The following is a 26,782-nucleotide window of genomic DNA, read 5'->3' on the forward strand; positions in this document are numbered from 1 at the left end:
CGACCTAATTTGTTGATTAATGACACAGTAGTACCATTTTGTTATTTAGTGTCGATGCTTTAGCAAAGTGCCTTACCAAAGAACACAACACAATTTCCTGATCAGGTGGATCCTATGGTAGGTATCGTACTGTACTGTTTCAATTGCGAACCCGTCCCAGTAACCACTGAGGCATTGCAACATATCTTTCTTGTCTCTTTTAACATCTGAGGGCAGATCGAGCTTCTACATTCCAAAGTCAGCCAAGGGTTACGTTTTGATCCTGCCCATCTCGATTTACTTCATTTTTTAACTTTTTTTTTCACATCTGGCTACATTAGTACTTATGAAATCACTGTACTAAATATGTGTTATAGTTATCTTTTGTGCTTGTTTTCGTTTTCTTTTTTTTTTTTCTTTTCTTTTTTTAGCAAAAAGGAACAGCCGAAACAGCATGTGCCATGGACGAGTAAGTGTGCATCATTTAATTGCAAATTCAGTTTCTGCTACTAGGTGACAAGACTTTTCTTTCTGTTAAATATCAGACCTTCAAGAACATTCAAGGTACATGTTTATGATCGCGAGACGTTATTTTCATTAATAATAATGATTAATCGAACCCTGTGTTTGCAATCGCAGTTCTAGTAGTAGTTGTGTAGTAGTAGTAGTAGGAACTGCTTGCAGGACATCATCACCATCACCAAGAAAGAACATCATGCGAAATAGTCGACCTATTGCAATATACAACCGTAAGCCATCATCATCGGTAACTTTAGGTTTTAATATTGGTAACGTGTTTTGTAAACCGACTATGTCAGACTTATTATGATTAAAATAACGATACACTATATACATGTGGATGGATTCAGTGACATTTATTATTAAAAAAATGCATAATTTACACCCCGATTTAAAAAGATACTAAATTAGAAAAAAGCAGCTGTGAAAAGTCATGTAAACTGTAATAACATTTCACATCCATATTGTCGAAAACGAAAATTCATATTTTCTTTAAATATTATTGTTCGAATGCATACACCAAAAAAATCTTTTACCTTTGCGTTTCAACATGTTTTAGGATACAACACCAATGCCGATGATTGACTGCAATCTGACGAGGCTCTTTAAATTTAAATTGGTATATTTTTCCTATCACTACTGTGAAGTTGAACTTGATGCACAATTGTGACAAATGTTTAAATCATAAACACGCATTGTGGGCAAAGGTCTTGAAAAAACAATAAAATTCGATATAATCTAGTAATGCCAACAAGCCATATGTGTTAAAGATAGGTCCCAGGTCTCATCAGCCTTTCTTGAAATCACACCCTGTAACAGCCACATCTAGTATAATATTTATTCCACTGCTTTCCTGAACCAATCTTGGTAGTTGAAAGAGATCTTAAATCTTGCTTGAAGGCACGTACAGGCATACAAGTTAGTTTGTGTCTCAAAACAACTTAATTCAAATCAATAAACATTAGGGCACTATGATCAGGATGTGAATTAGATATCTTGTACGTGACCTCAGAGATAAAGCTCCTACTAAGTGCATAACTAGTCGTGCACCTGTGCATGTGCAATATGCAGATTTAAAACAAACGCCGACACACATGTGCGTCTAGTTTCGTGTGTTTCCTTGTACATGTACAAACAATTAAAAGAGGGACAAGGTTAATGCATATAAACAATTACACGTCTCAAGCCGCTAATAAATGCTGTGAATTTGCATGACGGTTTCTTTATCATGTATCTCTGAGACACAAAAGATACATATGTCTTTACTGATACAATGCGTTTTAGTTATTTTTCATAATTCTATACCACTTTATCATGTTTAAGAATCGAGACCATTTAGATACAAGTATCCCAAAGATGACTCAAACATGATATAAGCAGTCTGTTCAAAGGTACCAAACATCAACTGACATGGCCTGGTCTTGAAATCAAATACTGAATTTATGATGGACATTCCATTGTGCTAACAAATGAGTTACTATGCCAAGAAAAAGAGAGCTTTAACAGATAAAGACGTCTGAAATATCTTTTTAACACTATTCTTATCAAAACACATTTACATAAGCACATAATATATGTCTGTAAATATGCATAAAGCATTGAACGTTCTAACTGCACCAGCACTTTGACAGAAATTGTATATTGTTGAGTCTTTTAATTACACATAAAAGTAATAGCAGTTCTAATGTAGAGCCAAGGCAATGATAAACAAAACAATTTTAAGCAACCATCAGGGCTATGATTGAATAGCATGGGGTATGTCAATTGTTACTTTTTGGATACACAAATACGCTCAGAAGTCTTGTATAATGCAGCAGATAGTCTCAACGACCAGCTCAAGTGACTTCAAGCAAAAACCGCATGTTTATTGTACTCCAAAGTGACATATTTTACATTTGTTACGACTGACAAGTCTTGAGCAAAGTAACATAAGAGAGTGAAAACCAACAAGTATTGTAAAATGCAACAAATAATGCATTTCCTTAAAATAAAACAGTGAAATTTTTCAAAACAGCTTACAATGTTGTGAATGTAATCCCAAATAGGCATAAAACATCTATACATTACTGACCAAGGTCAAAAACACAATATAGATACTCATATCATATAATCACAGAGGAAAGCTAACACAATGCAGATTAGACATACATAACACCGTAATATTTTCAGGGATGATCAAAACTTTCTTAACAACGTCCAGTGGAAGGAAATTATTAAATCGGACTTTGCATTAACTTCAATTATGGTGTTATAAGACGGAGATGAATATAAAATAACTATTCAGTTTTCACTGTTGGATATTTTAGCAACAAAAACTCGTCCTATATATATATATATAATTTGCAATTTGTTTTGCTTTATTAATTATTATATTTCATATACAGTTGTATTTAGTACTTCATCTTGTCCAAAACTACGTTCATTATGTACCTGACCAGGGGCATTTTGTTTAGACCATTCATTCTCGTGCTTTCTGGGGTTTTTTTTTGCTCTTTTCTTATGGTACACATTCCTGATGTCATTGAAATGGCCACATATTTTGAACACGCATAGAGCTTCATTTATTTTATAATCCTGCTTAAATGAGATTTATTTTATTAAACTTTTGTCTTTTTTAAAAATGACCGTAAGATGAGTTTAAGTCCATGTATAGTTTTAAATGGTTTAAATAAATAGGTTCTTTCCTTACGTCACCTATATATTACCTGTTATATTTAATATGTTGTTTATAATATCTGATCATTACTTGTCGGTATTTATTTAAATTTCTATTAAAATGTAGCGTTCCGTTTTGAGCAGACGAACAAATGTGATACTCATTACAAGAAAGAAAATCTTATAAAAAAAAGGATTACTCAGCTCTTAAAATATTAACTTTTGGTGAAAATAACCCAATAAATTTGCATCATCCATGAAATGCAGTCAACTAAACAGAAAATGAAAGGAATGTTAATCTGCACAATAAGTAACACTGTAATTGAAACCACACTTTATTTTATTTTTCCTCATCCCAAAACAGAAAATATTTGCATTCTAAATTAGATATATACAAGATCGTATTGCCGTTTCAAATAAAAATTTATGACAATTACAAATTATTGTATCTTTCTTCATTATAATTTAAGTGAATTCGCGAGCAAATTATGCTGAACATTCCCTCTAAATTCGATCTGGTGAAATAAAAAATCTTAAAAACATTATTGCTTATAAATGACAGACTAAAGCTACGTATATTTATAATCTTCTTAATTCTATTCTTAATTTATGTATTTTGAAAAGTTGAAGAAAAAAAAGATAAAAAAAAATTGACGTAGAGTACACTATATTGTGCTACGAATAATCTCTTCAAATCGCCTTACAAAAAATGTACAGAGAATATAATGATATTTTTTTACACGCAGGTCTTCCATGCTTGCTTTGAAATATTAGTTTTTCCGTCTCTGAGGCACCATTAAAAACATTTTATTATTTATCAAATTGTAATTATAGCTATCGGTTTCACTTCCAATCTTCTTGTAGAGACAAATTTTTAAATAAGGTAATACTTATGTTCTGTGAATTACGCTCAGTTTTTTTTATCTAAAGCAATCTTCCGAAACATATCAATTACATGATTCAATGACAGCAACCTAGCCGTGTTTTAAGTAAATGCTTCTTATTTCAAAGCTATATTTATTTTAAAAATGAAAGAAAATTGCCGCTTAGTTTATATTTACGAGGAATAAGATCTTGTATATGATTACATTCATTAGTAATATGTGACACAAAGCCTACCAAAAACTTTTGCACTATGTTACATGCTCCCCAAAATGGCATATGGATTCAGTAGGCTGCCCATATTCAAATGTTTTAATTGTACCGTCATAACTAAATTCTACCATTTTTATTCAAATTATGTTTGACCTAGCTAGGTGAACTCGCTGTCTCCTTTGTTATGTATATTTAATTTATATTGTGTCATTGACCTTTGTCTGTGATTGGTGGCAGAGTAGCTATGGCCTATCATAGTTTTGACACTTTTGAAGTTATAATACGTTGTTTACTTATGTTTGAGATCATGATATTGCTATATTTATAAAGTTTGCATATTTTGGAAGCGAACCTGTGACCCTTATCGTGGAATGTTTATAGTGCTTTTAAATAAGGTTGTTGCAAACGAAATTTTTCATTACCGTTTTATTTCGAGTCTGTGGAATTATTGTACGGATATTAGTTTCATAGGAATCATTTGTTTCATTCTTCATTTAAATTCCAAAAGTGTTCATCAACTTTTTTAAACTAAATCACTATTTTGGGATTATTGTGAATTCATTCAAAGATATTCTGGATTATACCGTCGTGATACTTCAAAACTGTTGATAAATCAACCTATTCAAGACTACTTGCTGGTACATCGCAAGTTTCAATATTGAATTTGTTGAGAATACTTTATACATTTGGAATTGTGATAACAAATTTAGGATTGTTTAGGATTTAAAGCAAAATATTTGTACGTTCCTCTTAAATCTTTACTCTGAAACTTAGAGAAACAAATGTACTTTCATACCATTGAGTCATGACACTAAATCCTGAAAATGTAGAGAAATAAATAAACGTTCTGGGGTAGACTTCAAGAATTTACGATTCCCACTACTTTAGCTATTTCAAAAGAAGGAGATCTGCTCACCCTCTGCAACGAGTTCTGTCTGGAGGCTGTCCATTTTTACGGGAGCAATCGTTGGATATTCAGCTATATTTCTGACCGTAAGATGTAGAACGTTTGCGAACTTCGCGCTATCCGTATGATGCTACCACTTGTGACGTTGGCTCTGATGTCAATATTGGTTTATTCGCAGTAATGGAACACAATTTTGGTACATATGGGTCTGTAGGGAATAAGGAAGCTCTCAAAGAATTTTGCAGCAGAATGGGACCCCATGCGTTGTGGCTCCTTTATCATTCAACAAATTCCGTTGAACCGGACGTAGGTCGTGTTCATCAACTGAACGTCACGAGATACACATGTTCCATTTTTTAAACAATATTATGCAATATCACTATTTGATTGAAACAAATAATTCAGTTGCGCAATACGAGTAAAAATCAATTATACATACGCCCTACTTGTAGATAAAGCGAACAATTTTTTTATATATTTGTACAGAGTATGTATTGTGATCATAATTGGTGATAAAATTTGCATTGTTCATATCTGTGTATAAATTCCATCCTTTCATAACTTAGGTGACAGAATCATACAATGTTTGTATTTATTTATAAATTCTATACATTGATCAGTTATTGTGATAGATCAGTATATATAAATATATATATATATATATATATATATATATATATATATATATATATATATATATATATATGCACGCTTGCTCTGGACTTTGGCATAGGATGTGCAAACTACACGATACTGAATTGTGTAAGTCAGTGTATACCATTTGTTTATGTGTGGTTTTCATTTCTGCTTAATTATTATGATGATAGCGTTTGAATACCTAACGGGAAAATCACATTTTTAGGAACTGGGATGTTTAGCAGTAGTCTTCGTCTGACATCACGAATCACTACCTCATATCTAAAATTAGAATATATTTTGAGTTTCGGACAAAAACACTCTAATACTTATGTGCACAAACTGTTATTTTAAGATCCATTATAGACTTGTAAAATATTTTTGATTTTATTGTTTTACTGTTCTTCCAACGATTTTAAAATTTGACATCTTTTTCATTTTTAATAATATTCATTATAATACATAATTATAAACATCAATAAATCTGTACTTCTAAATTCAACGAAAAATAAAACAGCATGTGTAGAAATACTGGATACGAATCATCCCGGTTACAAAATGAGGTATGTACCCAGCTGGACTCTCCCCCCCACCACCACCACCAATACACATACACCATGCTGGACTCTCCACCCCACCAATACACATACACCTGTCCCGAATTTCAGTCAACGTATGCTTTATCGTTAAATCATCTCTTTTGAAAGTACGTGGTATAAAAGGATATGTTAACCTATCATCTGTTGTAAGTCACTTTATGAGTTCACACCCCTAAGTATTTGTATCATTTCTATAACATGGTGGCAATTAAATGGCAAAGTGACTTGTGCTCTAAAACGGAGAAAACATTGTTACTGTCAGTTAAAACACGGGATATTTCTGAAGGGTTAGTGCGTTAGTGCGCTTAAGGTCGAATTTCAGTGGGTTAGTTTGTTTGACTCTGCCTGTCTATTCAAAATGGGCATAGTTAAACAATTTTATTAAGATAATGGACTTTATTCTTTTAATAAAATTCCCAAGATTTAGAACTGGATCGTACAAAGGTCAAATTATAAAAGTAATACCATCAATAATAATAATAATAATAATAATAATAATGCAGGTATAAACAATGCATAGAGGCATGGGAAGTTAGTCCAATTTACTTAATAGCATTGTTTCACAACAAATAAAACTCCCTCTTGGACAACACAAAAAAATGGCATCACTTAGTTAAAGATGGAAACAGAAATAAGGCTTACTGAACACTGTATCGTAAATTTGTCCGGAAATAATATGGCCGCCAACGCAGTGCCTAGTGGGTAAATGACATCATAACGTATTTATAGGTCGCTAAGCAACCCTACTGGGTACCAGTTTACATACAGAGAAAGACCTGTGAAATAATTTTAGTATCGTGAAACCTCAAAACAATACTAGTTACAAGAAAATGTTTCTGTTAGAGGTCCTGTTTGAGAACAAAATTGAAGAAAGAAGAGATATCATGTTTTTACATTAGATTTTTCAGAAAGCAAGATAGCATTTTACTTCACCCTCTATTAATTTACTTGAAGATTTATATTAGTTATGTGAATAGAATATTATGTCTGAAGTGAGAAAAATAAATAGATTTAAGCCAGTATAAAATTAAATTCCCTTGGAGGATTAATGTGATCTCAAAATGTTCAACATAAATCATGATTATACACGTTTCATTGAGAATAACGAAAGTCGGGCATTATATCTGGCTCGAGTAGGTTTGCTACCAATCATTTGTACTCTACAGATAATTGTCATATATGTTGTGGAGAAAAAAAAATACATGATATAAATATGCATCCTTTACGATATGTCCATCAGACTTTTCACGATTGATTACAGAGATAGCATGCAGAAATAGCGTGACAATACAGGTTACATTTCCTTTAATATTACTTCTTCTACTGCTGCTGCTGCTGACAATAATAATAATAAGAACAACAACAACAACAATAACGACAAATACTACAACAACATCATTCAGTTTTGCTAAGAATATCATAATTACCACCGCTCCGCTGGATTAGTGGTTAACGCGTCGACCTCGGAAGAGGGAGGTCACGAATTCGAACCCAGGCCGAGTCATACTAAAGACTTATAAAAATGTTAATAGCAGCTGCCTCGGAAGGCGGCGCTCAGCATTAAGAGGTTAGTTTTAGGACTGGTCTGCCTGGTGTCAGGATAATGTGACTGGGTGGGGCATCATGCTATGTGTCTGTAGCATGATGCCCCAGTGTTAGACATCACTGTAAACTGCCCCACTGCAGACATCATAGCGATATGACTGGAGATTTTGTATAGCTACGTTAAAAATCCAAAACACACACACATACCATATTTACCATGACCTATATCACAAGTAGCACGATCATTATCATCATTCTTGAGGTTTACAGCCGATGAAAGCAAAACAAAGTACATTGCTCTTTCCTAGATCTGTTATTGGTTCTAGATAGTATAGCTATAGTGCTTGAATAAACAGAATAATCTACCCAGTTGTATTCACTTTATTGTTAGACATTATTAAAGGATACTGTAGAGGATTTGTGAATATATGATCTTCGTTGAAATAGAAAGCCTGTTTTGGTTTAAAATATCAACTATAAATTTGAAAGGTTTTGTGATGTATACATTTATGCAGAAATGTTTCCATGAACCAGTCTTAAATATAAAATTGGCATTTTAATAACAAATATATGATACTAAATTGCTGCATTTTATTCTGTTTCACACACTTGGACGTCACCTTCATTTCTTTCACCTTAGGGGGAACTTTATATACTTTTCTAGACTTTTGGGCATGATGTTTTTATGTTCTCATAAAAGTGAGAAGTTAAAGACTTTTAAAGTGAGAAAAGTCCAAAACGAAAGAAACTAATGCAAAACAGCTCACATTTGCAATAGAAGAATAAGCCTTAAAAATGTGTACACTTGTGATGGCGATGCTTGCAGAGAAGGAGTGCAAATGTCTTACCCTATCAAACACTGACATCATAGCAATTGCTGCAACATAAAAGTCCACATATGGACCACTAGCAATTATTGCAGCTTGCAAGTCTATGTATCGCGGCACTGTAAACCGACATGATGATGTGATTTAAATAGGACTATTTGGTGCCAAGCTACGATGGATGGAATGACATGATTATAGCACTACCATCGGCTTAATTATTATTATCGTACACCTGATATGCTTTATAGTATGTTTAATTCGAGTATCTCAGACACGCAATGCCGACTGGGTGACCTCTGTGACAATAATATATTGTGACAGGAACGTTAACGGAAGACAATACACATCTTTGTGATACTTTACCAAAATCTAAAAGGGAAGCGAAAATTCACGATAGTTTCCGAATGTATTTCAATGATTAAGAGGTTGCAAGGTGTAATGTGACATGTTTATTTCATAATTCATATCTACTACTGTTGAAACGTAAAATACTGTGAAATTTGAACATTAGACATAGTGATTACTGATATAAAACTTAGCACCTTTGATCATGGAATAATAATGAAACAGAACAATGCGTGTTATATTTTCATGCATATACACTTTATATTACGGATACAGCAAATGCTTAGTGTGTGACTTGGTTCCAATATGGAACCATCTAAACGTGTTATGGTATGCAGCTATATATTTTATATCACTGTATGTAACTCACCGGCTTCTTCTCTAATCCGTCATGGATACATTTTATCTTTGCTTCGACTCTTGCCGTGTATTTCATGTGTGATTTCAGTTGTTATGGACATTCACAGCGTTTTATTTTTTATTTGGGGAGGGGGACAGCATAAGTACAAATAATAAAAAAAATTCTTCGTCGTTGACGTTTGTTTGAAAACCATACACTATCATTAGCTTACAAGGACGTCAATAATTCTCTACTATATAGTGTTTTGATCGTGCGCGCTTCATATGTTAACCGGTATTTTTTCAGATTGTCGTTATGTCGGAAATTGAACATTGCGTCATTCTGTTTTAACTAGACAACACTTCGGCAATCGTAATGTTTACTTGCTATATTGGTATACAGTATGTATTTATGTAGGTAATACCTAGGTAAGAAGAACTATTTAGGTTCTTTGTAGTCCCATAAAAAGCTTTTTATCTTCAGTTTATTGTATTGCCGTGAATACTTCTTGTCTACGCCGTATATTTATATCTCACGTACGCATGAATGCGGCATTTGTAAATTACGAAGGGACTCTATACACATTCGACTGACCGAAACGGTAATGCTTATGTTGAAGAGCGCTGAGGTGGGAAAGCAAGCATAAAGATTTCGATCTATATTTTCGGAAAGGAATTGGAAGAGAAACAAATTAGGCAATGTTCCAGTTCTGTCTTGAAATAAATGAGTTTCAGTTATTTACTTTGTGTTTGTTTTATAAGATTTTTAAATCAATATTACTATTTTAAGCACAACATTTTCACTGAGTTTAGATGACACAAACCATGTTTGTACGATCCACAATAAATGTGAAACGAACATGTGGTGCCTACCTCCTCTGCCCACTAATCTACATGTCTAATGTCTATCATACCGTTCGCTTTTAATTTGGATACACGTGTGGTGCATTAATAGCTCTACTATGGACAATTAGCCTTTTATACATGGTAAATAAGAAGCCCTTAAATGATCCATAGGTATATAATTGTTTTTATTTCAACTGTGTTTCATTGAAGTGCAAATACTAGACGCCCAACGTTCCAACGCAATGGGTATATTTCGATTTCTTGTTTATAACGGTTGTCACCCTCAGGGGTTCCATATGCTTGGAAAAACTTTGTAACCAGGAATAAACAAAAAATATCGCTCCGGACAGAAAATATGATGCTGACTCCTCGGTTTAAATAAAATATTTCATGAGCTTATATTTATTTTCTCATCAGCGCATTGGCATATTAAGCATTCAAGGACGCATTTCATAGTAATCTAAACTACGATAGGTACAAAAGTAAATCAAAATCTGGGTATTATGAGTGCTCTTACGGACGAAATGACATTTAACACCGATTAATCTTCCGGACAAAGTGAGTTGCTCTGTTCCAATCTATGATTGCGATTCAAATGAAGACATTTTATTGTAATTGAATCTTCTACTTTTAAACAACGTTGATGCGGCCTTTGTTATTCACGTCCCACTTGCATGCCATGCTAACATAGTATAGTTCCCAACAAAATTATGTAATTGTTGGAATCTTCTAGCTGTTAATTAGTGGCCATATAAATGTTTCGACTTCACAACTACGACAATTGTAATAAACACTATATATGTCTATCATTTCAAAACTACTTGTGTATATCATCTTCACTCACATCTAAATGTAATCTTATTTTGAGGCAAGAACGTTCGTTCCGTAAACTAGAACGTGAGATGTTACAACTTCGTTTTCACTGAAACATTAGAATATAACTCCATTCCCTTATTTCCTTCCTTATATTGCATATGCACCATATATACATGCTTTCTTATAATAATAAATGTAATATAAGAGATCGTGCAAACCACCTAAGACCAATTTGCCCCTGAGTTCTATTGAGATTTCGCTGATTTAACACGAGTGCAATCTTCTGAAACAGAATAGCCGCTTATTCATATTTTCCAGAATGTAGATGCCATTATACATCCTTGACATTGCTGAACCGAACATAATAGTAGCTGAAGAAATATTTAAGGTGCTAAACTTGACTTTTTGACCTGACTAAAGACTTTTTTAGAAATAAAGGAAACATTTCATGCAATTCACTATACCTTTATTTGCAGGTCTGCATAAGCTTTGGGAATAACCACAACATTAACAATGAGGATACATCATATTTAATTCTTAACGAAATTAGTCTCCTTGGGGGGATTAATTCTTTCGTTACAATTGTCTTTTACACAGCAGTATTTGCAAATGAAACTAAGATTATACTTGGAGTCTTGATTGAAATTCTTGCATAGTTCGTTGTCAGAGTAGGTGTTCCACCAGTCATTTACACACTCAACTTCAGTACCACATCTGTGGTGGAGATAAACATAAATGAGTTAACAAAATGTCCTTTTCATTTGTTTTTCAGGTTAGCCAGCCTTGATTATAAATATAGTATGACTATGAAAAAACTATCTATAATAATAATAATAACAATAATAACAATAATAATCATTCACAATGCATGCAAATGATAGCATTAAAAATTCATAATCATCAACACCAACTACATCATCAATATCATCAACGTCGTTGTCGTCGTCATTGGAGATTACGGAGGATGAAGGAAAAAATAGTTCAATACCTTTCCCTGGACCTGTTATTGGTTGTAAGTAAATGGCTTAAATTTCAGATGGTACATATAGTATAGTGTTAGAGCGTTAATAAATAGATAAATCAACCATATTTTATTCACTATCTAGTTGTAAATTGTATGGACACGGTTGATTAATGACTATTTCAGATAATATGTGGAATACGTGACCATTTTTTAAAATAAAATGTTGCTTCGGATGTTTCAGTATATATTCATCGTGTCCAAGTGATTATATGTTTTTAAATATCCGCTAATGATTCGAAAATATAACATCTTGTATTATAAGATAAAATAGAATACATTTTTCATTTAAATCAGTCCGCTTAGCAAAATATAACGTAGGATAGATTTCAATTTGTATAATTTATCTTCGGAAAACGCACTATTTTCAAGACGCATTCATTTCCGAATTTGTAATCTGTTAACATGAAAATAGTAACAACATATGATATTCCATACCTTCTTACAACGATTCGTGTGCCGTCCTGGTTGTTTGTCAGATGATTGATGCAGTAATTGGTAGGGGCCGCACACTGTATTGGCTGGTACTTATGTTCACAGACTGCGGGATGCTCCCGGCACTCAAAACACGAAACTGAAGCATCGCGTGAAATGTTGGCAATCAGCAAAGTTAGAATCCTATATATTACACTTGTATATCACTCAGAGTAAGCTGTTTTATATAAGGATTTAGACCAGATGCCGTATTCTTGAAACATTCGCATTCGAGTGAACTGTATTATAATTATCATTCAGGCTAGGTCTCATATATTTGACACTGATTGGACAAGAAACTCAGGCCACAGTGTGGAACAGCAAAAGCCAAGTACTTGCAACATGGATGCTTATTTGAAAGTTAAGTTAAAGATTATATAGAATCCCAGAGATATGATACAGTCAAGAAAAACTGTATGAGAAGATCATAACAACTGGTTTTTAACAAACATTTGCACCATTAATTAAACCAACAAAGGCAATTGCCGAGCGTGCCGAGGATATTACAAAGACATCGAAAGCAACTGTGGAAGAGGTGGCAGCGCTAACTGAAAAAAAAGGAAGGGCCGGGTCCGATTTGTAAAATAGCTAAACGCATCAAGGATATCAAGAAAAAAAAAACATAGGAGATATTGCGACAAGTTAGGCAGTTTTACCAACGGTGGTCAGTTGTATCACAGAAGAAATCAGTACACTTCAAGAAGATGTTACGAAAGTCAACTGACAACCTGCCACCTGAATGAAAGTCGTAGATGACAACACCGGTTAAAACTTTAATGAATAATCGCTGAGGTTAGTTTTAAAATTCCTATGCACTACGCTCGTGTTAAAGAATTTGGTGTTTTCCGGGAAATCCATGCTGCGATGAAACAGGATGTTGTAAATGCTACCAGAACGTTACGTCGATGATCACGATCTCATCAACAAAACCGTACTTAAATGTCTTTTTTATGCACCCGTTACCGTTTTGAATTCAATCACACTTGAGATTGCGCTAGCACCGCTGCAAGTTTTATTATCGTTGGCCTAATATCTGATCACAACCGTTGGTGGTCTTGGCGCAATATGGTCTTTACGTTTTCAGCAGAATATTGACCTTCCCTCGGGCGCGTACGACCTTGAATCCTCATGTGTGGCTGTTCCATATTATATACTGTTTGGGTTTTCACCACCAGTTGAACCGGGTGATTTAATATTAATTATTCCCGTGGCACCTGTGTACATTCCATGTTATAGTAAACGGTTGAAACATATTCACATGAGTGTGTTTGCTACGCACGAGTTCATATAACACCAATTGGGTAACGTCACTTTTGGTGATGTGTGCTTAGTCGTGAGGACATATGGGCTCATGTGTGCAGGCAAGACGATGGGTGCCGTTTACCCGCGGACCTGGTTTCGAATCACCGTAGAGTACGATATATATATATATAATTTTAAAAATCAGATTAATCTCTCATCAACCAATTCGTTTTAGTATAGTTTACTACTATATTTTAACAAGCCTTTGAAAAGTATACTTAACAGAGTGGTATAGTTTATAGTCGACTTACTTGGACACATATCTGTATGACATTCCTGAGACGATGAGTTATTTCCAATGCAGTCCCTCCCGTGAGGATGTCCATTCAGAAACACACACTGTCTGCTTCTAAACTGAACACCGCCGCCGCAAGTTTTGGAACAGGTCGTATAGTTAGTCCATGCTGACCACGTACCGTCCACTGATTATTATACAGTATGTTAAGATGTGAAATTAAAGAATACTTATTGCTTAAACTGTCAATTATTACATTTCAAATTAAGATTAATTAAGCATTAATATTTTGAGTATAATATTACCCAGAAATAAAATAAGGTTATATTAATTTGTATTGTGAACTGGAACTGCATTAAAATAAAAACCGTTGACATACCAAGGGTTTGCAACATAAAAATCAACAACTTAATCAACTCTCTATAAAAAAAAAAAACATTCTTGATTTTACCAATAAAATGTGCAGGTTTATTTATATAAATTTTCAAATCTAGACAGCTTCGACCTTTGCATATATTGAATGTTCGTTTAGTCTGGAAAGTTTACGAAGAGGATAATTTTAGAAAAGGACAGTTGTACAAGTGTTTATACTAATAAAGAACAGCATATATTTTAAAGCATTTTTCAGGTTATACTTTTTTATTTACAATCTTATGACATATTAGTCCACTAACCAGGACACGGTCCGGGATTGCACGGTTCTGTGGTGGAGTTCGCACCGAAACATGCCACTCTATGAGAGGCTGCGGGATCGTTAAATAGACAGCTCCGGTACCTTGTATGAGTACCATTCCCGCATGTCACTGAACACGAGGAATAAGTGCCCCAATCAGACCATTTTCCGTCAACTAAAGTAAACATGAATAATTCGAATATAAAAATATCGAAATAAATTTGTGGCTTGGTTTTAAAACATTTTGATGTGAAGCCTGAAAAGCTATTTTCTATGTATAAAAAACAAGTGCCATACAAGTCATATTGGAATTCGATACCGACTATTTTATATTGGCATTCGCTAAACATTATTTCAGCTAAAAATTTCATTTTTGAGAATTTAATTATACATACTTTTAAATGACGATTATTCACGTTATTTCGCTTCATGTCGATCAGTTAGAGGTATGTGGACGAGGTGAACCAAGAGGCGTGTTCCTGCGTAAGGCAGACTGAAAGTCGAGCGCTATGATGTCATATTAAAAACAATGTATATATTGCAAAACAATTGAAATTACCCTGCACTGGCAATGATTAGAACCGGCGACAGATATTTATGACCCAGCTTAGTGCCAGTTGGATATTGTAAACTTCATAATGATCACCTATTTTCTTCTGGAAGTTGTATGATGACTGCTATGGATTGCGATGATGTTGTTTAATGTATATAATGATGTTATCAATATTAAACATGTCAACACAGTAATATATTCTACACTTGTTCTACTTTTAATAATATAGTTATGCATAGGTTCTAAAAACTTCACAAAAATTGATTTTAGTATCATTTCTCATAACCTATTTTATCCATTTGTATACAAGTGAGGCTCAATTTATGCAATAGATGCGTGCATGCGGTAATGGCGTAGAATTTGGTGTAAATGTATGTTTGTCCAGGCACTCTTCAGAATGATGTTCTCCACCACGTTGTCTGAAGCCTTTCGTAACTATGTTACTGGGATCGATACCAAATACCGGACTGATTGCAAGCTCTTAAATCTGGTGAGACTTCAGGCAAAGACGACGTTCAAAGAAGCGACTGTTCGTGAGCTCCAATTCGCTGACCACTGTTCCCTGAATGTCAACTCTGAGTCTGACATGCAACAAACCAGGTGATGATTTCTCTTCAGCTTGAGACGATTTTGGTCTCTCAGTCAGTAACCAGATGACAGAGATGATGCATCGCCCTGCACCAACAAAGCTTTATGTAGAATTTAACATCTCAGTACAAGGGCAAACCCGTCTGGCAGTGTACAAGGCCACCTATCACGGCACGTGCAGCCTATGTCGGTGATAAAAACTATGTCAACATTGATAAAGCCAATGTGCCCTATTCCAGGTTACGTACAAATGTTTGAGAGTCCAGGGATGTCAATCTACAAATGAATTTTAATGTCTATAAAGCCTTTGCGTTGCCGACCGAGCTGTATGCTTGGGAAAGCTGGATCGTGTACAGACACTATGCTATGAGGATGAACAATTTTCACATCGAATGGCGGATGCATTTAATTAGATAAACTGCGGAAATTATCAAAACCAAATACTGTTTTTTTACGTCTAACTAGATAAATGCTGCACATATAAAATTCAGAGGCATTAGGACGTAATCATTGCAAAAACTGTGCATTGGATAACGTGAATCCCGCAGAATAACGTGCCACCATAAATAATGTAAATCATATCTGCTGGTCAAATTTGCCGACCATGTGTGATTTGTTCGTGTACATTACCACTCTCGTAAACAGTGATTTTCTGAACCTGTTTGTACAAACACCCCCAAAAACGACACAGATATAAATTAAATAATAGCTAGGATTGAAGTGACTGCAGTTATGATCTTGATCGAGTACAACTATTAATACAAGAATTTACGGACATTTCAATTAGAGAACGATTTCGCGAGATACAAGCATGTCGATCGTGCATCAACTAAAACAAAGCGAATGATAGCAAGAAATGCAAATACCAAGCAGTATGTGAAAAGCTGTCATACTTGAATTATTCAGATCCATAGTTGTACGGGATCAACTGGCTTTCTCAGATAATCCATTACCAGTTGGTAATCTGCCAACACTGAATGCTATGACAACAGTAACGGTACAACAACTGAAACAATTAGCACTTTTGCCTAATATACAAATGGTAAGATGGGCACAAAAAGCTGATATACTTGCGTTATTATGTGTATCTGAGGATAAACAAATCCGCCGCCGAATTGCACTTAGTATTGCTATTGGAGCTGTTGAGTAATCACAAGTACCAAAATTGAAATTTTTACCTGTAGCTAATTAGCTCACACATATGCGAACAAGGCAAATACCCTCGACATTTATTAACATTCAATTTTCCTTGAATCACACTGGTGTTGCAACGCTCTGGCCCATTAGGAGTTAAAAGTAGATGCGCCCTGAGAACCTCTCATTGTCGTCAACTTCTAAGTTGACATGGGTGAAAAGGTGATTTCCAAGTGTTGCAAATACGACTGGTCTCTATAATCAAATGGTACTGTCTACAGGGTGGTTGTCTGCTATAGGTGTCTATAATGAACTTCACAGACAACAATTGCCATGGATTAACACACAGATGAATACAATTGTCTGCGTAACTTATACGTAGATGAATACAGAAGTTCCTAAGTATCGAATACGTAGACGAATACGGCAGGTCTGAGTCACGTATCGACCCTCCTGCTGATGACATACAGACAAACAAAGATAATTGACGATCTAGCCGGAATAGGGAAGCTATGCTTGTAGGTCTACTGTGCTGGAGTTTTTGCTGTCCTCTACGTGCATTCAGGTATTTCAGCCAGGCTTGATGAACAATTTATTCTAAGCAACATAAACACTATTATGTTGCCAAAAAATGTGGCCTCAGTTTCTCGCTGCTTCAAAAATGGTTTAATGCAGCATGAACATTGAATCTGCTCCAGTTACTCGTTGTCCCTTACAATGGCTGTAGTTCCGTTGACACTCAGACCTATGCCAACTTGTGAAGGAAGGCATACTTTCCCTAACTGTAGACTACACCATACTCAGGCAGCACAGTTTTACGTCGTCTCATGCACACTAGATCAGTTTTTCCGCCGCCAGGTAAATTCGTGAGCTTTATCGTGGCTCACGTGCTTCTCTTACTATCCATGATTGATACTCACTCTTGCAGAGACATAACTGTACATAACACTAAAGCAGTGTAAGGAGAATTTGTGTTTAAAAGAACAGGAATCCCTGTCACCTATGACAACAGGAAATATCTTCGCAAATGATGTGAATTTGTACACACCACAAATAAGATACTGTCTCCGAAACATGCCATGGGTGTATAGCTATGTTACAAGTTATGTTTGTCACCTCTTGATACCAAGCGATGAAATGTTCGTGATGAAATCACTATTTAACGCATTTGGACATCATACCATTATGAATCAACTTACGATTTACACACGTTTGCATAATGATCTAGTGCATTAAGACAGATCTTGGTGGAGTTCTGTATTGGCTGGAACAACTTGAAATTTCTCTCTCACAAATGTTTTGCCGGAGAGATTGATGCTTGCTCAATAATGAGTTCCCAACGATAACGTGTTCCTTGTCTAGGAGTTTCAATCCGTTTCGAGACTGTAAACATACCGACGGACCATACCTGGTCAGTAGCACGACCTTGCCAACCTTCTCACTATCTAGATGAATACACATGCGGAACAAACTTGTTTCCGCATGGCTCCAAACGTTCCAACTGTCAAATCTTTATTTAGTATCCGTCACAATCTTTTCTCGTATTGCTTTAACATTTTTAAACCAATTACACTCTTGACTTAATTCTTATGTGCAGTTATGACTAATGAAAGTCTTGCTACCTATTAGAGCCTTCATTACCAACTCATGTGCATATTGATGTCCGAATAATCGTTCAGCAATAGATTATCCATGATGTATATTGAATGTCGGACTCGCAGTTTCACCCACAACGCAACAACAGATCCAAGAAATTCTTTACCAGGACCAACTTATTATAATCGTGGCAATGTTTGTAGTGTAGTCCACGTGCATAAATGCGTTCCAGGGCATCAGGAACACGTGCCTGATCTTTTGACCTAACGGCTCTGCTACTTTGTGTCTGCTTGTCGTTCACTACCGTTCACGGCCTTGTAGATCACGTACACAATTATGTGGGGAAAAATCGAATCAGCCTGATGAACTTCATTATGCGTATGCACGTCAATCTAGCAACGCCAAAATAAAGCTGACCCTGTTCGGGCAACTCCATGAGTGACATTTTCCACGCTTGCTAACTTTACCAAGGCTTCCTCACAATTCTAATATCCACGCACACATTAGTATATTTTTGATAATGTCCGGCTTTCGTGTTCTTTTTTATTTGTATTGATTTATTTTTCTTTTAACTAATGGACTTTGTAGACAAGAAGCTTTGCCTCAAACAATAATTATGGTTTTCATACCCCCACTTATTATCCTTCTTGAGTTTTGTTCTCCTAGAGTAGCATTACTTGCATTCAAGTCATGGATGAGATCCAGGTCAGCACTTTGTCCTACACTGATATCGTTGTATTCTTGGTATGCACGGTACACGGAGATCTCAGTGCACAGGGTCAGCATGCTGCTGTTCCCCTTCTCTGCGACAACCTGGAGTGAGCTGTTGATGCCTTTCCAATCCGCTTGTTGAGGTCAGCATCGAGAGAGAGGTTGATGGGTATGGTAGGGCCGAGCTACGTGAACTGCCGACTATTTAATATAATGTCGTACGTGTTGCAAACACGAGAAAACCCGTTTAGGCAATATCTTATGGAACTGGCCTCAGTAACATTCTTTGTGCATTATTCATGTGGACACTAGAGTGCTTACTTAGTTGCCTTCAAGCGCTGCACCAATTGCTAAACAAGTTGCAATGCGAGTCGATGATGTTATTAACAATGTTGATGTGGATCCCATGAGAAAAGTGGAATTACATGCGGTTCCATGGGCTTGAGATCGACTAAAACGATTAGGCACTCGAGCATCACAAAAAGTGATTAAACCAAAATCAATTATATTACCATCAACAGAAACAATGCCGGATGTGATGGGCAAAATTATAAATGAAGCCGTTCAACAACGACTGTCAGTGTTCGCGTCAGATGCGAAAGATCGCAAATTCTAACCCGGCCGAGTCATACCAAAGACTTACAAAAATTGTACTAGCAGCTGCCTCGCTTGGGGTTAAGCATTTTGAGTGTACTGATAGGAATTGTCGATCTAATGTGACTGGAAGGGACATGATGTTGCATGTCTGTGGCATGATGCACCGACGCTAGACATAAATATAAACTGGCACGCTGTAGACATCCTAGCCATTAGTTTAAAATTGTTAAAGCTACTTTCAAAATCTAGATCACACATTACATACACGCACACAAATAAAGAACTAAGTTGTAAGGACTAGTCGATAAGTTCCTCACAAAAATTTCCCGAATTTCCAGTTCGACTCATTAAATAGGTCGAACAATATTTTAAACATCATTCTTCATTAGAAATGAAACAAAAAGGAAAACAAGTTTCAACTCTAATTAATTTTATCTCTAAATTTCGGGAATTGTATTGCAGTAAACTTTACCGTAACAGTGGATTTTAGTTTACGCATATTGATGCACAATAAATATTACCAATTTAGAGTTTGGAGACTTTCTTCACTATTCACCTCTGATGGATTAGAAGTTTTCAACGTGATTACATTATGAGTATCGAACACCTGTGTATTCATGTCACGTCTTACAGACGAGAATCATCTACCACTCAACAAAGGGACAAATTGACGATCGAATGAGTGTAGAAATACCCGCAATTTTTGGGACATAGCCCCTCGTGAGAGCTTCAGCAGGAGAAATCCCCAGGATCTCCGGCAATTTAAGCGTTTCCTGGGCACAATTTTAACGATTGGACTGTAAAGAAAACTTGAAATACGTTTTGGTTACTTGACGCTCATTTTTAGGGGTAGGGTTGGGCACGAGAAATGGAAGGAGGGGGCGTAATTAACCCAATGTATGTGCTATTTGTATTGACGTCCCCGTTTATAGCTCTGTTAGATTTTAATGATTATTTGTTGATTATTTTGAGTCGGTGATTGAAAGAGCAAATAATGAACATATTATGACAGCAGTGATTCTTCTCGCAAAATAGACCCTCCCTAACTTCTGTGCATATGGAATTCTCTCTTTATTTTTCTAAAAATAAGTCTTTGGTAAAATGAGATAGGCATACTTCTTTTATTGTGTATTTTGGATGTGTATTGTATTGCATGGCGCGAAGTACTAACATTTAGTTTCGAAAGGCTAAATACTGAATCAAACAAATGCGAAACAAGCACAAACATGCAAGTGTGTAATATCAGAGTTTCGTAAGGTGTGGTAAATAGGAGACTAGAGATATTTTAATGTAGCATTTGCGAGTTTATGAAACCTTCAGTTCACGATCTGCAGACTTTAGAGGATCTTGTTTACTTACCTCCTGTATGTCCGCTTGGCAATGTTGGGTTTGATGTCGACGAAATTCCTGTAAAGTATTTAGATGTTGCGTGAATACGACCTTCTCCACTACGAGAAACGTTTAAACATATTAAATATACAGTGATCAACATAAGACTGGGAAATCCGATAAACTTTGCTCAGTACATTCCAATATTAATAATGATGTTACGCTTTATTAAATAAATAGACTGCAACTAATCCCGCTATGCACACGTTTTTACTTGCAAACAATGTAACAGTATAAGCTTGATCTTTACTTCATGTACTGCGCAATTATTGTGTAAAATTTATATTATCGTTATGATTTTGGACATTTTCCCCTTACTATAACATGACTTCACGTATCAGTGATTAACACTTTAATGGAATCCTATGATGTACCTAATGCTCAGATACTATTATCATAGAAATGTACTGAGAAATGCATTTCGTGATTGTTTAGATAAGTAAGAAACAAGCAAAGTATGATTTGAACTATTCAAGGATTGTTTTATCAATGCTTCATTATTTTTACGTGTAACATACTCTTCAAAAAGAAACTCACAAAAACATCAACATTAAAAACTCCTTTAATCGATAAATGTCAATATGTAATGCATCGTATGCTGCCACAGATTAAAAACTCATTAACTATGCTATAATTTAACAATGAAAAGAAAACAATTTAAGGTTATGGAAGTCATGTAAGTGATTTCTTTAGGCAAATAATTATCATAATTTGATTCGAAAACATAAATCAACTATTAATAAAAGAAGTGTGAAGGCTGCTAGAGGTTTGTGTATTTGTTTTAGTGTGAAGGCTACTAGAGGTTTGTGTATTTATTCTATGGTGTTAAATCGTCGAAGCACGGATTTTATCCCTCAATATCGATATTTTATATCATTATCTCCTTGCCTACTCATTTTGTTACGTCAAGGATTTATATAAGGGCATGCGTATATACATAGACATGTGGTCAATTTATAGAATATTAACACAATGTAGCATTTAAAATTCCTTCAACGCATTGAACATACGAATCTAAAATCGGTTTGATTGAAAGTACTCTAAAAGAGAGGAAGAGTTTTCATCATCTGTTGCTAGCATACATTCTTTACCTTGTGACCAATACAATCAATTCTTGTTATACATTCCTTACCTTGTGTCCAATAAAATCAGTTGTTGGCATACATTCCGTACCTTGTGTCCACTACAATATGTCGTAGGCATACATCCTTTAACTTGTGTCCAATATAAGATCTTGTTGGCATACATTCCTGACCTTGTGTCCAATAAATTCAGTTGTTGGCATACATTCCTTACCTTGTGTCCATTGAAATATGTCGTTGGCATATATTCCTTACTTTGTACCCATTACAATCTGTTATTGGCATACATTCTTTACCTTGTGTCCAATAAAAGCTGTTGTTCCTCGGGTTTGGATCAGAGTTGAAAATTACATTTGTTTTAAATTAAAGATAATGAATGTAAAATTCACTGCTTGTCCAAAGGACACAAAATTAGTCTGATAAACCTTTCTGGAACTTTGTCAATTTATATGTGAACTACAAATGTAAGTAGAACATAAATGTAAAGAAGTTTGCATTTCAAATATTTTATTTACTACAAATCGTTCTTAAGCATTGAGAAAAGACAAAACAATAGAGTTGTGCGTTATGGCAGAGTATATCTTTTCAAGCTGTCTAAATACCCTTTAGGTTTAAAATACCTTAAATTTTCTAGCACGATGGACTATTTTCATTATATGTTCATTTCTAGAGTGAATAGATATCGTATATTTTGTCGTTAATGTTTGGAATTTGTTTACTTAATAATTTAATTATCAATGACAAGAGGACTTTGGCATTTATTACAAGCTTAACGTAAAGAGAAGGTTTTTTTGCTATGTTTTTATTGAAACATGAATGTTACAAAGTGTAACTCTTGTGCAATTACGGATAAGGAATCAATTTATTGCAGACGGTGCAAACAAGTAGAGTGTATGGGAATCAAATAAAATCCGTATCCAAAAAAAAAACATTTAGATCACGTAAACAGTATCCATACCCAGATCCGTTGAACTTCAGTCATAATTCACACAGTTTTAGCTTGGTCTTTCCCAACCGTACATACCTACATAACTATCTACATACTACCTACCTACCTACCTACCTGCCTGCCTGCCTGACTGCATACATACATACATACATACATACATACATACATACATACATACATACTCAACAAAAGTGGCCAATAAAGCCTACCATCACAGGGTACTGCGTTACATTCTTGTATGTCGTAACTATGACCCTCGCAATCAGAATTCACGTTAGTGTTGCACGTTCTATCTCTTGTCTGGAAACCGCCACCACAACTGTGTGAGCAAGACGACCACGATGACCAAGGAATCCATGCTTAAAAATATTCTAGGAATATAATCTATATTTGATAGTTTCTCATGATTTACCAATATCACATTAACTGAGAAATAAATGAGCATATGATAACAATATATTTTTCACAATCTTTGCAGTTAACAGTTTATCAATAAATATCTGATAGTTCTTTCAAATACAAAAGTTACAACTAAAATCATCGACTGATTCATAATTGCCCATGGGCAACCATTCCCCGCTAAAGGACAGATACAACTAGTCCATGTATATTATAATCTACTTGAAGAATCTGACAATTCATGCATACTGCATATAATCCCAACTAAAATCGTAATGGCTTCTAATGTTTCATGCATGTGAAAACGTTTTCTTCCTTTTTCCTTTGTAGAACAAATTATATACTTGTTTGTATGAGTAGCTGCCTGAAAGACAATCACCCACGTTTACAATTTCTTTTCTTTTCATCATTAGGTATATGTACCAACGTCTTGATCTTTTTCAAAATTGTACACCGCAGAGAAAATGATCGATTTTTAAAACTTCGTTGAACTGTCAGTCGTTATACCTAACGCAAGTATTCTACTTTGTATCTGTCTGCTTTATCTGTAACATGAATACAATGTGGTTTTACAGTCATTATAGGGTTTCCGTTTTGTCCACAAGGACCAGCCTTCAATAAAACAAACTGTCCTCATTCTTTGTGCAACGAACTTTGGTATCTATTGTTTAATGGATAACACTTGTTTGATCTCACATACATACTATGGGCAAGACCTATTATATGTTATAGACAGGTTGCATAATAAGTTTTTCTAATGTACATTCAACGTGTTGTTTATATGTAACACATCTGGCAACATAACTATAATATCCGTAAAAATTGCATGACTGTAACATAGTAAGAAAGCTTATGGACAATGATCGTATTGTTCACTAACTGGGCATATTCAGTGCTATGACGTGACCTATTTCTTCAACGTATTCAGAATATACTTGTTTTAGGTTTTGCCATAGGTAATCATCAGATGGATCAAATGGGCATGATCACGTCAAGAGAATTTTATCAATCAAACGTCAGCACATCAGTGCCAAAGTTTGCTTCTTCAGTTTGAGTCGGATTTATTTTTGTTATTGGGAGATACTAATGTAAAAGCTACTTTCTGTTGACAAAAGATGCTCTTTGGAAGAATGTGCAATTTGTCCTCAATGTTTCCCATGCTAATCACTTCTCAAATTTAACGTCCTCCAGAATTTCTTTAACTATCTTCCTTGAAATCTATACATAATTTCTTTATGATGAATAAAGAAACATCTAAATAAGACCTACCGGAGCAGGATTTCAGAGTACAATTATCGTTCTCGTAATATGGACCATCACAGTCTGATAACACTCCTGATTCGCATGACCTTCCTCGGGCTTTCAGTCCGTCACCGCATGTTCTTGAACATGCTGACCATGGTGACCAAGGATTCCATACTGTTAAGTAACATACACAAGTACAATTAAGGCATAGCAAACTGATTTTAGCAGTTTAAAACATAAAATAAACCTTTAAGAAGATAACGAATTTATATCTCTCAGTTCTTCATACTACACCTTATACATGCCCATCGGTCTCAGTCATCGCCTTTAATAAATCATCATCATTGCTATGGTCATCTTTTTCCTCCTCGTCATCAGTTTCCATTTCCTCAATCTGAGATCATAGTACGAACAAGCGTATAAAAGAAGAAAAAGAAAAGATACCGGACAGGTACAATTTCAGACACAATCATTTCATTATTTCTCCATAAGCATTTCAACATTTTTGTCTACGCAAATAATGGATGATATGCAAATGATAATCACAGTAGGTTGTATTGAATCACACAGAAAGGTAAACACATGTGAATTAAACAAAAGATAACCAGATATTTGAAAAGAAGAAACATATATTGTGCGTGTGCCTTCTGTGAGCGACAATATCCCACATACCTTGTTTTCATTATTTAGCAATATGTTATATAAGATTATATGTTACAACTAATAAATAGAGACATGTTGAAATAAGTCAAGGAAATGTAAAATATATTACGTTGACAGAATATATCAAATACAGGAATAAGATAATGTATACGATTCTATAATATTATTAATTTTTTTAAATTATCTGCATAACAGGGTTTTCTTTTCAAGCGGATTATACCAAGCGGATCCGTCTTCTGTGAATACTGGATATGCACAGGCGGAGATCTAGTTAGGAACACAAACCCTAGAGGACATGGGCTATTCGCTAATAAGATCGATAGGAACAATATTAATGTGAATCGCAGTTGTAGGATATGCATAAAATATCACTTATGTCATGATACCAGAACAGGGCCCCAAATTGCACGCCTTTACATCATAATTTTGCCCAGCGCAATCAGAGGTCACTCCAGTATTACAAGCTCTTCCTCTTGCTTGGATTCCTTCTCGGCAACTGCTAGAGCATACAGACCATGGAGACCAAATATTCCAACCTAGAAAATAAAAGTCAAAATAATTCATCGATGAGAACTTTAATATGTTCCAAGAGTGTATCTAGTATCAATTTGTATAAAATGTCAATTCAAAAAGTATAGTTTTAATTTGACTTGCGAAATCATTTTTAATTTAGAAAAATGTGTTCTCTTTAAATACCTAAATCATATTTTGAGTCACTTAGGGACAAATATCACACCCCGCTTACTACGGGCAATATGCTTTCAAATAGTTGTGTTTGTAAATGTAGATGAATTTAATTTAGACACTACTATAATTTTAAGTATTTATTTTCATCGGTGAGTTTGTTTGCTTTGGCATTCTTACGTGACAAATTCCTTATTACGTTAGCCTAAGAAACAATTGTTTCTAATCTTGAGTATTTAAAGGTACATCGAGCTCAAAATAAGAATAATAAAACTGCGGAGGAGGAGTAACGTATTATACATGTAAGGAAATGAATTTGTGACGTACCAGCGATTGTGCTTGATACGAAAAATCTTTTCTTTTCAAATTCTTCCTGCTT

At 34.9% G+C, this 26,782-nt stretch overlaps 2 protein-coding genes across 2 annotated transcripts in view; both read right to left on the reverse strand.

Annotated features, from left to right (window-relative positions):
- LOC149799668 (properdin-like) overlaps positions 1-5,198 on the reverse strand; it is a 63,314-nt gene extending 58,116 nt beyond the window's left edge. Inside the window, exon 1 of the mRNA XM_089958250.1 lies at positions 5,165-5,198. Coding sequence (XP_089814376.1) covers positions 5,165-5,198 — 34 coding nt within the window. The remainder of the gene's footprint in view (positions 1-5,164) is intronic.
- Positions 5,199-11,638: 6,440 nt separating this feature from the next.
- LOC149799669 (uncharacterized) lies at positions 11,639-26,248 on the reverse strand. The gene is made up of 8 exons (XM_089958251.1): positions 26,106-26,248; positions 25,081-25,230; positions 23,622-23,771; positions 21,352-21,399; positions 14,815-14,988; positions 14,157-14,327; positions 12,568-12,703; positions 11,639-11,822 (listed from the first exon to the last, which is right to left on the reverse strand). The coding sequence occupies exons 6-8, from the start codon at positions 14,164-14,166 to the stop codon at positions 11,639-11,641; spliced, it is 330 nt and encodes a 109-aa protein (XP_089814377.1). The 5' UTR covers positions 14,167-14,327; positions 14,815-14,988; positions 21,352-21,399; positions 23,622-23,771; positions 25,081-25,230; positions 26,106-26,248.
- Positions 26,249-26,782: the final 534 nt, after the last annotated feature.

This window comes from Sinohyriopsis cumingii, chromosome 5 (genome assembly GCF_028554795.1).
Source record: "Sinohyriopsis cumingii isolate HCF-2022 chromosome 5, ASM2855479v2, whole genome shotgun sequence".
Taxonomy (NCBI): domain Eukaryota; kingdom Metazoa; phylum Mollusca; class Bivalvia; order Unionida; family Unionidae; genus Sinohyriopsis; species Sinohyriopsis cumingii.

What these genes read in the sequence shown, in the direction of transcription:
- LOC149799669 (XM_089958251.1), bottom strand. An exon ending in ACACGAATCGTTGTAAGAAG is followed by an intron (nt 11,823 to 12,567) that starts GTATGGAATATC and finishes TCTCCACCACAG; the next exon opens with ATGTGGTACTGAAGTTGAGT.